We start from the raw sequence: 14,779 nt of genomic DNA on the forward strand, positions 1-14,779 counted from the left end.
GGACCAGGGCTCAGGCTTGTCTGACCTCCCATTTTGCTGCCCTGTAAAGGCCCACCGAAACCAACCGCCTGAGGCTGTGGCCTCATCCTGCTCCTTGGAGAGCTGCACCCGCATTTCCTATCCATGGTCCTTCTGTTGCACTCGCCCATAATCAGAGTCTGTCTCCTACAAAGGTGCAGAGTCTCTCTCTCTCTTGCACAAACACCCCCACCCCTCCCACTCTATCATCCATCACACACCCCAGGCAAAGGCAGGCTCTCTGCCGCCCCCCCGCCCCCCCGCTATCGAAGCGTTAAGGTTCTGGTGTTGACCGTAGATCTTTCAAAGGGTAATTTGTCTGGGAGCAGCCAATCCACATCCTGTCCTTGGCCCAGCCAATGAGAGCCAGGAGACCCAGCACAGCAGCCTATCAGAGGCCCAGTATTCTAATAAGCCCCATCTTTTATCAGAGGGAATGAAGCTTCCCTTGAAGTTAAACTTGGTGGCTGGCCAGTTTTGACTTCAGAATCTCTGGGGCACAGGGAGGTCCGCTAGCCAGGCACCCAATGGACTTGAGCCACAGTTCCCTTGGCCAGCAGGAGCTGCTCCAGACCACCAGCTGCCTCTGTGCCAGCAGGGAGGCTGCCAAGTAGAAGCAGGGTCTCTGTGAGATGGCACTGCCAATGTGCCATGCACTTCTGGGAATCTAAAAGCTGCATGATTGACCCCCCCAAACCTCATTAGGCTCATCTCCCAGCGGGCAGTCTAGTGATGGACACCAACCTCCAGGGGACATTCCTTCTCAACAACCCTCCTCTGCCCCCTTTCCCAGAGGTGAAGGCCTCGATGTGCCAGTATACAGTGCAAAACTCCTTCTACAAGCTCAGCCCCCCTGGGCTGAGTGCCCAGCTGGCTGCTGGCACACCGCATGGCATCAGCGACATCCTGAGCAGGCCAGTGGCTCCACCGAATGGGGGTCTTCTCTCGGGCTACTCCCACGTTGGTGGGTTCAACGGACTGGGCACCCAGAGCCTTTACTACGGGTCTCAAGTGGGGAACTTCTCCAAAGCCGGAAGCGAATACTCAGCCAGAGGTCGGAACTGCTGGGCAGACACAGGACAGGAGTGGCATGGAGCTCGGCCATGTGGCAACCGTGAGTAGCAAACTAGCCATGGGGTGGGGTGGGTTTGGGGGGACGTGGGGGGGGGAGTAGCCAGGAGAGGTATCTGTAAGGGTGAGGCGATGGCCTTGGGTGGCGAAAGGAAACTGGCAAGGCTGAACCGAGGGCAGAACTTGGTCCTGGAATACGCAAAGTAGTTATGATTGTTCATTATGGCATCATTCAAGTATGTGGAGCAACTTGGGCACTCCCTGCCTCAAGGGGCTTGCAGTATGCATTTGAACAGCAAGTGAAAAAACACAGTGAAGAAAAAAGAGAGAAAGTTGAAGGATGAATGAACACAGGCAAAGGCAGCTAAACATGCTGGACTTTGTTTGACTGGGGAAGAGAGGGGGCGCTTAAGAAGTCAAAGGGCACCAGAAAGAGGCAGGTTTGCATGTAGAGTCATCGGTGTTTGTAGTGCTTTCACAGAGTCACATGCAGGAGGAAAAACAGCATATTTTGGAACCAGGAGCTTACAGGTTTTGAGAGTGTGAGAGACAGCAATGACAGGAAAAAGTAACTAGAGATAACATGGCAAACAAGCAGACAAGTATCCTTGAGCATGTGCAGAGTTTTAATAACCACAGGCAGCCTTTCACCTCTTGGATTGGGGCAGGCCTTCTAGGTCAGAGAGCCCTGGGATCCCTCATGTATCTCTCACCCCCACCTCACATTTGTTTGGAGATTGGTCACTGCAGAAAGTGGGGGGAGGGGAGGTTACCTGGTTTTCTGGAACAGGTGCCTGAGAAAGCTGCAGGAAGGTGACTGGCTCCTTTGCCCTCCCTCTGCGTTGCTTTTCCTGGGCAAAGGGAGCGGTTCTCGGAATCAAGCAAAGTTTACCCTTGGCTGCCACGAAAGTGCCCCTTGGAATGACAGACGGCGCCGGGTAGCCGGGTGCTGCTGATATGGGGCTCCATAAAGAAGTGTGCAAAAGGCCAGGGGCACTAGTGTGGCATGGGCACAGGTGCCAGGGAAACAGCCCTGGTGGAAGGAGAAACACGTGGCAAACCCACCCTCCGCAAAGGGAAGAGCTGTGCCCCATCACATCCTCTAGGGCAGCGGGTGGGGAGCCTCTGCCCCTCCAGATGCTGATGGACTCCAGTTCCCATCAGGCCTAATGGTCAGGGACGGTGGGAGTGGCAGTCTAGCACCATCTGGTGAGGCAGAGGTTCCTCTGGGGCAGCTTTCCCCAAACCAGGGGGGAACATGTTTTTCAACCACAACTCCCATCGTCCCTAACCAATGGCTGCTGTGGCTGAGGCTGATGGGAAGTGGAGTCCAATAACATCTGGTTGGGCAAAGGTTGGGGAAGTTGGGCAATAAAGGCTGCCCTGGAGTCCAGCATCACTTTGCATTCCCTGCAGCTGCTCTCTGCTTCAGGGGGTTGGACTAAATGGTCCCTCCCAGCTCTACACTTCTGGAGGACACCAGGTTGGGGAAGACTAGTTCTAACTAGTCTTATGCAAATTGTTTGGAGGCAGTGATGCTTCTGAATGCCAGTTGCTGGAAGCTGCAGGAGACAAGAGGAGATGGCCTGGGTCTTGCTCTTACTTGGGTCTTGCCTAAGGGTTTTCCGTAAGGACCTGGTTGGCAACAGGATGAGAACAGGGTCTGGTGGGCCATTGGCCTGATCTGGGGGCTCTTCTGCAGCGGAAGTGGGGGTAGGGATGGGGGAAGGATCAGAGGAACCGAGGCCACAGCTCACATCCCTGCAAAATTTCTTTTTGCAACAATAAAATATTGATACAATGAACCAAAGTATCTAAAGCCCCTCTCTGCCTGGTTATTATCATCACTATTAATATTTATCAATTAAATGTATATACTGCCCTTCATCATAAGATTTCAGGGGGGTTCACAGAATAAAAAGGGCCAGCCATGTCCTTGCCCCCCCCCCCGGTGCACCTGCTCAGGGGCTGGAGTGCAGAGCAAATCCTGGGAAGGCGACTTCAGCTGATGGGGCTTCATGGGGAAGAAGAGATGGTCTCTCAAATCAACACCCCCCCACACACCCCAAAGCTCCTTTGGGGGCCCTTAACAGCTTATATAGCTTTGGCATTGGTGTTTTGCTGGGAAGGGGGCTGAGAAGGCATGCCACAAGTCGCACCCAACCCAGATTTGCACCCAACCCAAGGCTGCTAGATTAATAAAACACACACAAGCCACCCAGATGTGTTTGGTAGACCTAGTTGTTTGGCTTTCTGGAGTAATCATGTGCCAAGTAATAAATAACGCTATTAAATAAGAATACTATCTTAAGAGCAGCACTTCGGACAGGCAGAGGAGCAAGTGATGGGGCAGACAGGGGTAGGCTGAGAGCGGGGAACCTGAGGCCATGCCCCCCCCAGCCCTGCTAGGCCCCCTAGAGAGGTTTACCTGACTGGAACGCGTCTTGACCCCCAATGAGGCATATAGGTTGCCCCGACAGAAAACAGAAAGGGCTCTGTGAGCATGAGCAGAGGAGAGCAGTGCACTTTGCAAAGGGAGACATGTGCCTGGATTGCTCCCCCTGCTTCTCCCACTGGCATTCAGCCGTCAGGAAGTGTCACTCTCGGGGGGCTCCCTCAGGGGCTCAGCCCCAGCAGCAGAAATGCCAACTTTGCCAGCACAAACAGGGTTTGTGGTGCACTGCAGTCCCTTTCTCACGAGTAGCCTGCCCATTCTGTACCCATGGAGACCTCCTGAGCTACTGTCCTTCATCCTGGGCCCAGAGATTTTGTTGTCTGCACTCTCAAGGATTGGGGGGGGGGCGCACTCCCACCCCATCCTCTGACATGCCCCGAGGTTCTTCCTCTGGGGTCAGGCCAGAGGGCACCTCAAGGCACCCCTAGGTACGGGCCTGTTCCCCAAGGTCCTCAACCTGTGAGGTGTCTGGTTCATTCTCCTTGCCCAGCACCAGATGACGAATAGGCCTGACAGAACAGTGCACAGAAGTGAATCTTTTAGCTAAAAAAGGTCCTCCTCAACCTGTGGTAGCTTAAGAACCTCGGAAGAGACTGCAGGATCAGGCCCATGCCCCCCCCAGCCCTGCACCCTGATCTCACAGTGGCCACCTGGGCGCCTGGGGGGGAACCTGCAAGCAGCACATGAGACATTCTGCCTGCCTGCGATGCCCAGCAGCTGCCTTCAGAGGCGCCAGGCCTTTGATGGTGGGGGCACAGCATAGTCATTGCGGCTAGTAGCCACGGCTAGCCTGGTCTTCCGTTAATTTCCCCATCCAAGTTGGTGGCCGGCTCTGCCCCCTGTGGCAGGGAGTTCCGTAGTTTAGCTATGCACTATGCTTCTGTCCTGGGTCTCCCAACATACAGCTTCATTGGATGCCCATAAGTTCCAGCGTGAGGAGAGAGGGAGAAAAACTCTTCCCAACTCTCTTTCTCCACGCTGGGCATCATTTTATAGACCTCTACCACGTCAGCTCATATTGTCTTTTCTCTAAGTCCCAAATGCGGCAGCCTTTCCTCATAGCAGAGTCTCTCCATTCCCTTGATCATTTGGGCAGCCCTTCTCTGAGCCTCTTTCTGCAGGGTCCTCTTTGAGGTTAGGCGAGCCAAACCTCACGCAGCACTCCAAGTACGGTCATGCGGCAGAGTGGTCTAAGGGCATGATGAGATGGGCAGTTTTGTTTTTGATTGCTTTCCTAGGGATGGCTGGCATAGATTTGCCTTGGTGTGTGTCTGGGGCAGGGGCGGCTGGAGGGCTCATCCTGCCTGGTGCACAGGGAAGGGAGCACTAGCCAGCTTCAGTGCCCCTCAGGCCTCACGCTGCCCCTCTCCCTCTGCACAGCTGCAGGGCCTGTGGGTGACGGCCTCCACAAGAAGAAGCACACGCGGCCGACCTTCACGGGCCACCAGATCTTTGCCCTGGAGAAAACCTTTGAGCAGACCAAGTACCTGGCTGGGCCTGAGCGGGCCAGACTTGCCTATTCCCTTGGAATGAGTGAATCGCAGGTGAAGGTGAGCTCCCTGTACCTTTGTGAGACAAGCTGGGGGAGGGCGGGGGCAGGGAATCAGCAGCAGCACCCATAGGCTCTGATTCGCCCAGGTCAGCAACTGGCAGCCCTTGGGCCAAATCCAGTCTCCAAAGAGGCACTGCCAATTGGGAGGTGAAAGAACAAGCTGGAGAAGAGGCATTGATGGGACTTTGTGGGACAGCAGTTTAAATCTGGGGCTCACAATGCGGTGCTTGTGAGCACCAGAGCACCCTCAGGCACATGGCTGAACACCCATTCATCCCAATTGTTGGGGATTCCCCCCCCCTTTTTTGCTTGCAGAGGTTGCTTTGGGTTTCCTTGGTTTGTGGGGGGGGGAGGTTCCTGCTTTTTTTGTCTCTGCTTTGTTTGCTGGGGAAGCAGTTCTTTGGTGGTGAGGGAGGGTTAGGTCCTGTGCACTCTGTATTTTGTGGTGCTCACAACAGTTTCTGAGATTTTCAACAGTGCCTCTGGGAACCCCAAAAAGTTTGAGGGCCCATGCTTTAAGGGGTGACCAATGAAATGCTTGCTCTTTGCCCTTAACCCCCGTCTCAAAGTGTGTCCCATCCCCCAAAGCCAACTTGCTGATCAGGGCTAAAGATGCATAACAAGCCTGTGTGCAGCCTGTGTCCCTTTCACTCACGTGGGTGATATGTGCAGGGAAGCCCACAGAGTTATGCCATGGGCTTTGCCTCAAATGGCACTGGGACAGGAGCAGGAGAGCTGGAGCAGTTTGCCTCAGCAGGGTTTCTGCCTGTGTCACACCACAACAGGCTCCAAAACAGAGGCGTGTGTGTGTTTACATGTGCTATAGAATTAAAAACATGCTCTCCTGCTTTCAGAGTCACCAGCTGAGCAGGACAGGAGAAAGGACTGGCTTCTGTCAGCTTTTCACAAGTGCTGGATGAGCAGAAATCAGCAGGTGGAGCTTGGAATGACATGGTCCTAGGAGCAAGTTGAAAACCAATACACTTTGTACCTGACTCTGCAATGACTCATGTGCAGAAAGGTGGCCCAACTGTGATCTAACTGTCCAAGGCCCTTTCCCCACATAGAGCTGCTGCCGAGTGCAGAGACGGAATCTTGTTTCCGTCTTGGTAAGCAGCCAGGGGGCTGCCCCTGCTGCCCCTTGGCATTTGCCACCTGAGGTGCTTGCCTTACGCTGCCCCACGGCAGGGCCTGCCCTCTCTCTGCCACAAGCTTCCCTGGCAGGCTACTGCTTCAGGTTTTCCAAAGCTCGGTCAAGCCGTTAAGCATTGTCTCATTGCAAAATTCTTAGCACACATCACCTCAAAACATAGGTAAAGGTAAAGGGACGCCTGACCATTAGGTCCAGTCATGGCCGACTCTGGGGCTGCGGCGCTCATCTCGCTTTTATTGGCCGAGGGAGCCGGCGTACAGCTTCCGGGTCATGTGGCCAGCATGACTAAGCCGCTTCTGGCGAACCAGAGCAGCGCACGGAAACGCCGTTTACCTTCCCGCCGGAGTGGTACCTATTTATCTACTTGCACTTTGACGTGCTTTCGAACTGCTAGGTTGGCAGGAGTAGGGACCGAGCAACAGGATCTCACCCTGTCGTGGGGATTCATAGAATCATAGAATCATAGAATCATAGAATCATAGAATCATAGAGTTGGAAGAGACCACAAGGGCCATCGAGTCCAACCCCCTGCCAAGCAGGAAACACCATCAGAGCACTCCTGACATATGGTTGTCAAGCCTCTGCTTAAAGACCTCCAAAGAAGGAGACTCCACCACACTCCTTGGCAGCAAATTCCACTGTCGAACAGCTCTTACTGTCAGGAAGTTCTTCCTAATGTTTAGGTGGAATCTTCTTTCTTGTAGTTTGGATCCATTGCTCCGTGTCCGCTTCTCTGGAGCAGCAGAAAACAACCTTTCTCCCTCCTCTATGTGACATCCTTTTATATATTTGAACATGGCTATCATATCACCCCTTAACCTCCTCTTCTCCAGGCTAAACATGCCCAGCTCCCTTAGCCGTTCCTCATAAGGCATCGTTTCCAGGCCTTTGACCATTTTGGTTGCCCTCCTCTGGACACGTTCCAGTTTGTCAATGTCCTTCTTGAACTGTGGTGCCCAGAACTGGACACAGTACTCCAGGTGAGGTCTGACCAGAGCAGAATACAGTGGCACTATTACTTCCCTTGATCTAGATGCTATACTCCTATTGATGCAGCCCAGAATTGCATTGGCTTTTTTAGCTGCCGCGTCACACTGTTGGCTCATGTCAAGTTTGTGGTCAACCAAGACTCCTAGATCCTTTTCACATGTAGTGCTCTCAAGCCAGGTGTCACCCATCTTGTATTTGTGCCTCTCATTTTTTTTGTCCAAGTGCAATACTTTACATTTCTCCCTGTTAAAATTCATCTTGTTTGTTTTGGCCCAGTTCTCTAATCTGTCAAGGTCATTTTGAAGTGTGATCCTGTCCTCTGGGGTGTTAGCCACCCCTCCCAGTTTGGTGTCATCTGCAAATTTGATCAGGATGCCCTTGAGTCCATCATCCATTCGAACCGCCAACCTTCTGATAGGCTCTGTGGTTTAACCCACAGCACCACCCGTGTCCCAAGCCCTCAAAACATAGTGGCAGATTTATTTTGGTTTTAAAATTATGCTACTATTGAGGTTTTTAGAAGTTCAAGAATTAATCGTAGTTTATTAGCAATGAATAGCAGTTTATTAGTGATAGACTTTTGGAACATCATTCTTTTTCAAAATTGTCATTATGTATTGCATCCAAATTATTTTTTTGAAAATGGCTGCATGTCTAAGCAGACTAATTAACCTGCCACCCAGTTAAAGAAAGCCAATGGATTGCATTTGTTTTAGTCCACCAGTTACATGGTTAAATCTGAATGCATTTGCATATGACTATGAGAATATTTCCAAAGAAAGAGGCACATTTTGTTTTCAGATGGCACACGAGGGTTGGACCTGGGTTCAAACCCCACTCAGCCATGAAGCTCACAGGGTGACGTTGTGCCATCGCTCACTCTTGGCCAATCCCACCTCGCAGGATTCTTGTGAGGATAAGTGGAGAGGAGACCTCTGCCCACCACCTGGAGCTCCAAGGAGGAAAGGTGGTGAAGTACAAATGTAATAAATGAAAATGAATGGCAGCACACACAGTCTTAGAAGAGGCATTCTGTGCGCCAGACTGCAACCCAGGTGCAGTATTAAAAATATCTGACTTCTAAAAACAGTTCTGCTGGCCCCTTTTAATCAAAAGATCTTTAACAGTGCTGTGGCAGAAATTTCTTCTATTTACCTTTTTTTAAACCATTAATGAGAAATAAATTCTCAAAAGGGAGAGAAAATTTTGGTTAATTTGTCATGTACATGTGTGCGATTTGTGGTGCTTATATTATATCTGAAGTGATCAAAGGGTCTTTCTTTCTTTCTTTCTTTCTTTCTTTCTAGCATCCCTCCAGCACTCTGCACTCTGTAGCCTCCCTGGGTGCCATGAGGCAACATCCTCTCTTGGGTGTATGCAGCAGGGGAGGCTGCAAACCACTAAAGAAATATTTACTGGACAGAAAAAGGCCATATTCATGCCACTTTAAACACTCACAGCTCCCCCCCCCCCCAGTTATGGGAGCTGTAGTTTGTTAAAGGGGCTGAGAGTCGCTAGGCAAGCCCTATTCCCATCCCAGAGCTACAGTTCCCAGAGTGGTTTAACAGTCAATCCCTTTTCATAGGGAACTCTGGGATTTGTAGATCCATGGGGGGAATCAGGGCCCCCTAACAACTCTCAGCACCCTTAACAAATGACAGCTTCCCAAATTTGTTGGTGGGGGCCAGAAGCCATGATTCTTTAAACTGGTATCATAGCACTTTAAATGTATGGTGTCAATGTGGCCAAAGAAACTCCGCACATCACCACCTTGAGGGATGCGCTAAGCTCAATCCCACACCCATTAAAAGCACAATGGAATTCTAGAGCCGCCTGAGAATGAGGCAGAAGCCAGGGAATCTCTTGGTGCAGGTTTGATTCCACTGGTTGCCCAAACTGCCCCAACCTTATTTTATTTTATTTATTTGTTTTCATAAAATTTGACTGTAAAACAAAAACAAAACTCAAAGCAGTTTACAAAAAGAATAAAGCAATACGAATATGAGTAAAAACAGATAAGAACAGGTAAAAACAACAATTTAAAACATTCAGATAATAATTGAAATAAGTGCTAAGCTAAAAGCAGATTAAAATGCACATCAGCACACGAGATATCTGGGTAGTCTGGCCTAAACAAAAAGATTTTAAGCAGGAGCCAGAGGCGACATTTCCATTTTGGATTTCCCAGCCCTTCCCTGTATCCTTTTTGGCACTGCCACATGGAGTGAGGGTTATGTAGCCCCAGGTCTAAGCAGTCAAGAGGACACACCTGGGGCAATGCCATCTCCCGGGTAAACTGGTCCCCGTGTTGTTAAGGGCTTTATAGACCAATGTGTATTTGCCCCCCTCCTCTTCCTCTGGGCAGGACACCCTGGGAAGAAATCTCTCCAGAAACAGAAGGGCAGGCTTTGGCGCAGCACCAGTTTTTCATCAATTGATCTAACAAATGGATTGTCTTAAATGTTGTAGCCCTAAAGTCAATATAATTTAAACTAAGACAGAGTTAAAATGGCCTCCCAAAACTCTTCACACTTTTTGTGGGTGGTGAAATTGTGTGAGGGGCATTTTGCCATATATACTTGGAGGGAAATGAAAGATTTTTAAATATTTTTTCTTTGAAAACTCTATTCTGAGAAATGAATTTTAGCTCACTTGATGGCAAATGAAACTATTGCTTCTTTTCTCTATATTAGTGGAGGAAAGAAAGAAGCTGTGGGCCAAGAAAAAAGGTCTAGAAGGAGGAGGGACACCCACCCGCCCTGGTTCCTTCAAGAAAATTGAAATAATATTTAAAACAGTGGTAAAACTGGATCTGCAGTTGTGTTCAAAACTGGGGAGGCCATTGCACTAAAATTTCTCTAGGCCAGGACTAAAATGCTGCAGGAGTTTGAAAAGGGGGAATTTCTTTCAAATGTCTAGTTCTTTTACCAGAGAACTCTTGGTTTGTCGATAATTTAGTGCAACAAAAATAGGAACTCCAAAAAGCAAGTGGAAGTGGAAACAAATAGCAGAATGGAAAAAATGAAAGGGGTTTATTGAGCCAGAGCATTTCAGACCCCTCTGGTCCTCCTTCAGGGACATTGTGGAGAACAGCGATTCAAAATTCAGATCCAGTATGCCTAAGAAACTGAAGAGGCACCGCTGGATCAATAAACCTCTTTTTCAGCTATCATTTAACAAACCCCTGCCAGCCCCTTTTCCTCTGGGGTGAAGTGACAACCCCCAATTCAGAAGTAAGATTGCCATCTTTCCCCGCCGGCAGGGCTCCTCTGCCTTAAAGAGCCTGCAGCCAGAAGCCCATCAGCGGGGCGCGTTTCCCCCGGGCGCGCTGGCGGCTGGGGCGGCTGTTCCGCGAGCCCGTCCTGCCTTGGTGGGCTCCGCCTGCGCTCGGCTCCTGCCGGCCTTGCGCGCTGCCCTGACCCGCTGCCCGTCCGCCTCCTTGCAGGTCTGGTTCCAGAACCGGCGCACCAAGTGGCGCAAGAAGAGCGCCCTGGAGCCCTCGTCGTCTTCGCCCCGCGCGGCGGCCGGAGCGGGCGAGCGCCCAGCCTCGGACGAGGACGACGAATACAACAAGCCTCTGGACCCGGACTCGGACGACGAGAAGATCCGCCTGCTGCTGCGCAAGCACCGCGCCGCCTTCTCGGTGCTCGGCCTGGGCTCGCCCAGCGGCTGAGCGGCAGCGAGGACTCCGGCCAGCGGGAAGAGGAGCAGCTCAGGCGGCAGGACGGGGCGGGGCTCACGCCGCACTCGGGCCGCGAAGCCTTCCTGGCTGCATGCCCCGACCCTCAAGTCCTCTCCAGCAGCAAAGGGAAGTTTCATCACATAGGCTTTAATTTCTCTGTTTATAAAAAAAGAAAAGCAAATATTTTCAAACCACTTACAAAATGACTCCAGGGGTTGCGGGAGGCACTCGCTCTCAGGTTGTGTCACAGGCACGAGCCAATAGTCACCTTCCACAGCCAGTTTTCCTGGTTCAAACTGAATCATGCGGAAAACATGCCCCCAATTGTTCAAGATGTGCTAGTATCGAGGAGACTGACCAGCAACACCCTTCATAAAACGTTACACCTGTGTTCACCCTTCATTTGAGCCAGAGCTCACAAGTGCTGGGCCCTAGCATCCCGCCTTCAGTACTGACATCCGGCTCTGAAAGTTGTAAAGCAAATATAAAGGAGAGTGCTCCTGAACATAGGCAGAGTACACTTCAGTTGCCACTCCGGTGTCACAGCCTGCCCTCCCACAACCTGTTGGGGTTGGAGCTGCAGGTACAAATGTGAGTCCCCTTAGGCCCAGATCAGCACCAGATCCTGGCAACACTTTGAGAGGCTTAAACTGCAGGCTTAAACTGGGTCTGCAATATTCTGTTTTCCCAGGGAAGGCAGAAAAAAACCTATTCATTCTCAGCAACCACCAAGCAGCAATTCCTTTGCTGAGGTGAGGCTGCCACTGCAGCAAAACTGATGCAGATCTGATATATGCTTTTAATGTAGCTAAATGAGAAGCTAGCAGGGAGAAGTTTGGCAAATGCAGCTTCTCCTGTTCCAATACTGTACTCACAGGAAAAAGCTACAATATACAGAAGAGGATATAATTAGTGCTGTTCCAAACATTTTTCCTGCATTTCTTTCTTTTCTTGTTGTCCACTCTCCATCAATTAATGAGAAAAGAAACTGCATTGTATAATTATCACAGGAAAGAGGAAATGTTGAGAAAATTATCATGGGTCTAGTGCAGGGTTTTTGTTGCCCTTAGCTTCCTTTTGAAGTGGCTGAGGGGTTTCTTCCTTCTGCAAATGTCCTGTGGTTCTGCATCCCACAGCCTCTGTGAGTGACGGCACTTTCTGAAAGGCCAGGGCAGCTGTGGCTGGGCTTTCATGTATGTGCAGAAGGCAGGGGTCCTGTCTACTGCTTGCCAGACCATGGTTTGTGGGCATTTAAAAAAAGCAAAGGCTTTTATTTTTAAATAAATCAGTGTTGAAATCTCTCTCTTTTTTTAGGTAAAAGGAACAACTTCCATTAAAAACAAAATCAGTTCCCAAGAGTCCTTATAAGTCTTCCTCATAACAGCTGTAAATATAAAAGAAAAGGGTTAGGGTTTCTTTGATAATTACACCAGTAGCACACATTTTAAAATGTTTTCAGTACATTTAAAAATATTTATTTCCGTGGAATCATTAACATTTTGTATGTGTAAATTGAAGGTGTTTGTCACATTGAAATCATCAGATCTTCATTTCTGGGCTAAGACTGGGCTGCAAAATTATGAAGAGAAATAAACCCTAACCCTTCAAAACCCAAGATGCAGTTTCCTTGTGCAAATACCCCAAATGGATAATACAAAAGTAGGAATGGCTTTGGGGCTTTCACATGCAGAGATATTCTAAGTTTCTGGATTAAATCCCAACAGACTTAGGGTTCCCCAGCTCACCTGAATGAAGGAGTGGCACTTTACTTATTTGGCGTCCGGCGTCCACAGATGAGCAAGCAAATTCAGGAGAGACCTTCACCAACCAGGTTTAAGACTGTCTCTCCTGTCTGACTCAGCCAGCACGGCTGTGGGAGTTGCAGGCCAGGCTACTGGGGGCACCAGGCTGGAGACCCAGGTTGGCTCAAGAGGGCTGGAGGCGGGAAAGCTTTATGTATGCTTTTAAATGCTTTTAGCAGCTTTGTTTGAGGGAATCATCTGCTGATAAAAAGGATTTGCCTTTGGAGGAAAAACTATGGGTTAGGCAATCGCACAAAAACTCAGGCAAACAATGCAAAAATAGAAGCAATTGGCATAACCCACAAAAAGTGGGTTAATTTAGCTGCAATGCTCACTGAAAGCATTTCTGGGGTTGCTGCTTACTTAAAGGGCTGACTTGGCTTAACCCATCCCACCCCCCACTTGGTGCCCTCCAGATGCTCTGGACCAGGCATAGGCAAACTCAGCCCTCCAGATGTTTTGAGACTACAGTTCCCATCATCCCTGACCACTGGTCCTGTTAGCTAGGGTTGATGGGAGTTGTAGTTCCAAAACATCTAGAGGGCCAAGTTTGCCTATGCCTGCTCTGGACTATAACTCCCATCAGCCCCTGCTTTCATGGCTGCATTAGCCAATCTTTTCCATGCTCCTTGCCCTATAATTTAATTTAATTACAGTATCCACCATAGTTTTAAGGCACTCCTTGCAAACGCCTCATGTGGCCTGAAATGTGTTGGGATTGGTTTAAAATTGTCCATTAGGGCCAAACAAGAGGAGTGTGGAGTGTGTGTTTGTATATGTTTTTTAAGGATACAACCCTTTCCTCACTGGCCATTCCTCCTCTGCACTCTACATTCCCAGTCACTGGCAAACCACACCTGGAAAGTGCAAGAGAAGACCTACAGGAGAGAAAGGGTTAGGCACAAGCATCTACCACATCTCCCCTCCCAGTTGCCACCTCTTCCCTCTCACTTTCAACTGAGGTTCCTAATCTGGCTGCACTCCCAACGCTCTAATTTGGGTGTGGGGAACCTTTGGTCCTCTGGGTGCCAAATGAGACAACTCCCATTATCTCCCTGGCCATTGGCCAGGCTTGCTAAGGCTGATGGGAGCCAGAGTCAAGCAACCTCTGGAGTTGGGATCCAGGATACTGGATGCAGGTCAGTTCAGGGAGAGTCAAGGAGCTGATCCTGCCATTTTCTTCTCTGAGGCAGCAAGCAAGTAAGCAGGTGGGGGAGGGGGGACACTGGGGCATCCGCAGATGGCTCCAGTATGGCTGCCTGGCTTCCTGCTGCATTGGGGGATCTGGCAAGAGGCGGGAATCTCAGAATGAAGATCTCCACATTTTCTATAGCAATCATTAAGAATGCTTTTGTATGGTTTTGCATGTTTGAGCTGGAGCAGAACTTCCTTGCCTTCTCGTTGCTGTCTTTTCCTTGCACATGCAGGCTAGCTGGAGAGAACAGAATGCCACTGGGCATATGAAGAGGATCTTTTCCACCACTTTCCTTAGCCAGCACACACACAAACCGGGACTCAAAGCAAAGCTTCCCATTCAAAAGGGTGAGGATTGGGCAAAATTGCATAGAAAGATGTGTATATTGGGATTAATTCATGTTAAAATGCTGAATAATTTTCACGAGGACTTTTTAGGAAATGAATTTAAGAATGGGGAAATGAAAAATGGAGAGAAATCAATACTGACATATTCACCAATCCCTACTTTGGACAGATTTGACTCTGGTTCTGCTTCTCCCTGCCTTGCAGCTTTGGGCAGCCCAGGAGCATCTTTCACAGTGAGGTGTTCATATAATCATAGAATCATAGAGTTGGAAGAGACCACAAGGGCCATTGAGTCCAACCCCCTGCCAAGCAGGAAACACCATCAGAGCACTCCTGACATATGGTTGTCAAGCCTCTACTTAAAGACCTCCAAAGAAGGAGACTCCACCACACTCCTTGGCAGCAAATTCCACTGTCAAACAGCTCTTACTGTCAGGAAGTTCTTCCTTATGTTTAGGTGGAATCTTCTTTCTTGTAGTTTGGGGCTTTCACTTACAGAGATATTCAAAGTTTC

At 49.8% G+C, this 14,779-nt stretch overlaps 1 protein-coding gene across 2 annotated transcripts; it reads left to right on the forward strand.

Annotated features, from left to right (window-relative positions):
- The first annotated feature begins 266 nt into the window (after positions 1–266).
- Positions 267–10,964, forward strand: NKX6-3 (NK6 homeobox 3). 2 transcript variants are annotated; one of them, XM_053401616.1, is made up of 3 exons: positions 267–1,132; positions 4,931–5,094; positions 10,685–10,964. In XM_053401616.1, exons 1-3 carry the CDS (start codon positions 751–753, stop codon positions 10,910–10,912), a joined length of 774 nt encoding a protein of 257 aa, XP_053257591.1. In that variant the 5' UTR covers positions 267–750; the 3' UTR covers positions 10,913–10,964. The 2 variants fall into 2 exon arrangements, with proteins under 2 accessions (XP_053257591.1, XP_053257589.1); XM_053401614.1 differs by having other exon boundaries at positions 268–1,132; positions 4,925–5,094.
- The last annotated feature ends 3,815 nt before the right edge of the window (positions 10,965–14,779 follow it).

The sequence above is a fragment of the Podarcis raffonei genome, chromosome 8 (genome assembly GCF_027172205.1).
Source record: "Podarcis raffonei isolate rPodRaf1 chromosome 8, rPodRaf1.pri, whole genome shotgun sequence".
In the NCBI taxonomy this organism is placed as follows: Eukaryota; Metazoa; Chordata; class Lepidosauria; order Squamata; family Lacertidae; genus Podarcis; species Podarcis raffonei.

Coding starts and splice junctions, on each gene's coding strand:
- NKX6-3 (XM_053401614.1), top strand. CDS start 751: ATGGACACCAACCTCCAGGGGACATTCCTTCTCAACAACCCTCCTCTG. Junction 1,133..4,924: donor AGCTCGGCCATGTGGCAACC/GTGAGTAGCAAA, acceptor CCCTCTGCACAG/CTGCAGGGCCTGTGGGTGAC. Junction 5,095..10,684: donor TGAGTGAATCGCAGGTGAAG/GTGAGCTCCCTG, acceptor GCCTCCTTGCAG/GTCTGGTTCCAGAACCGGCG.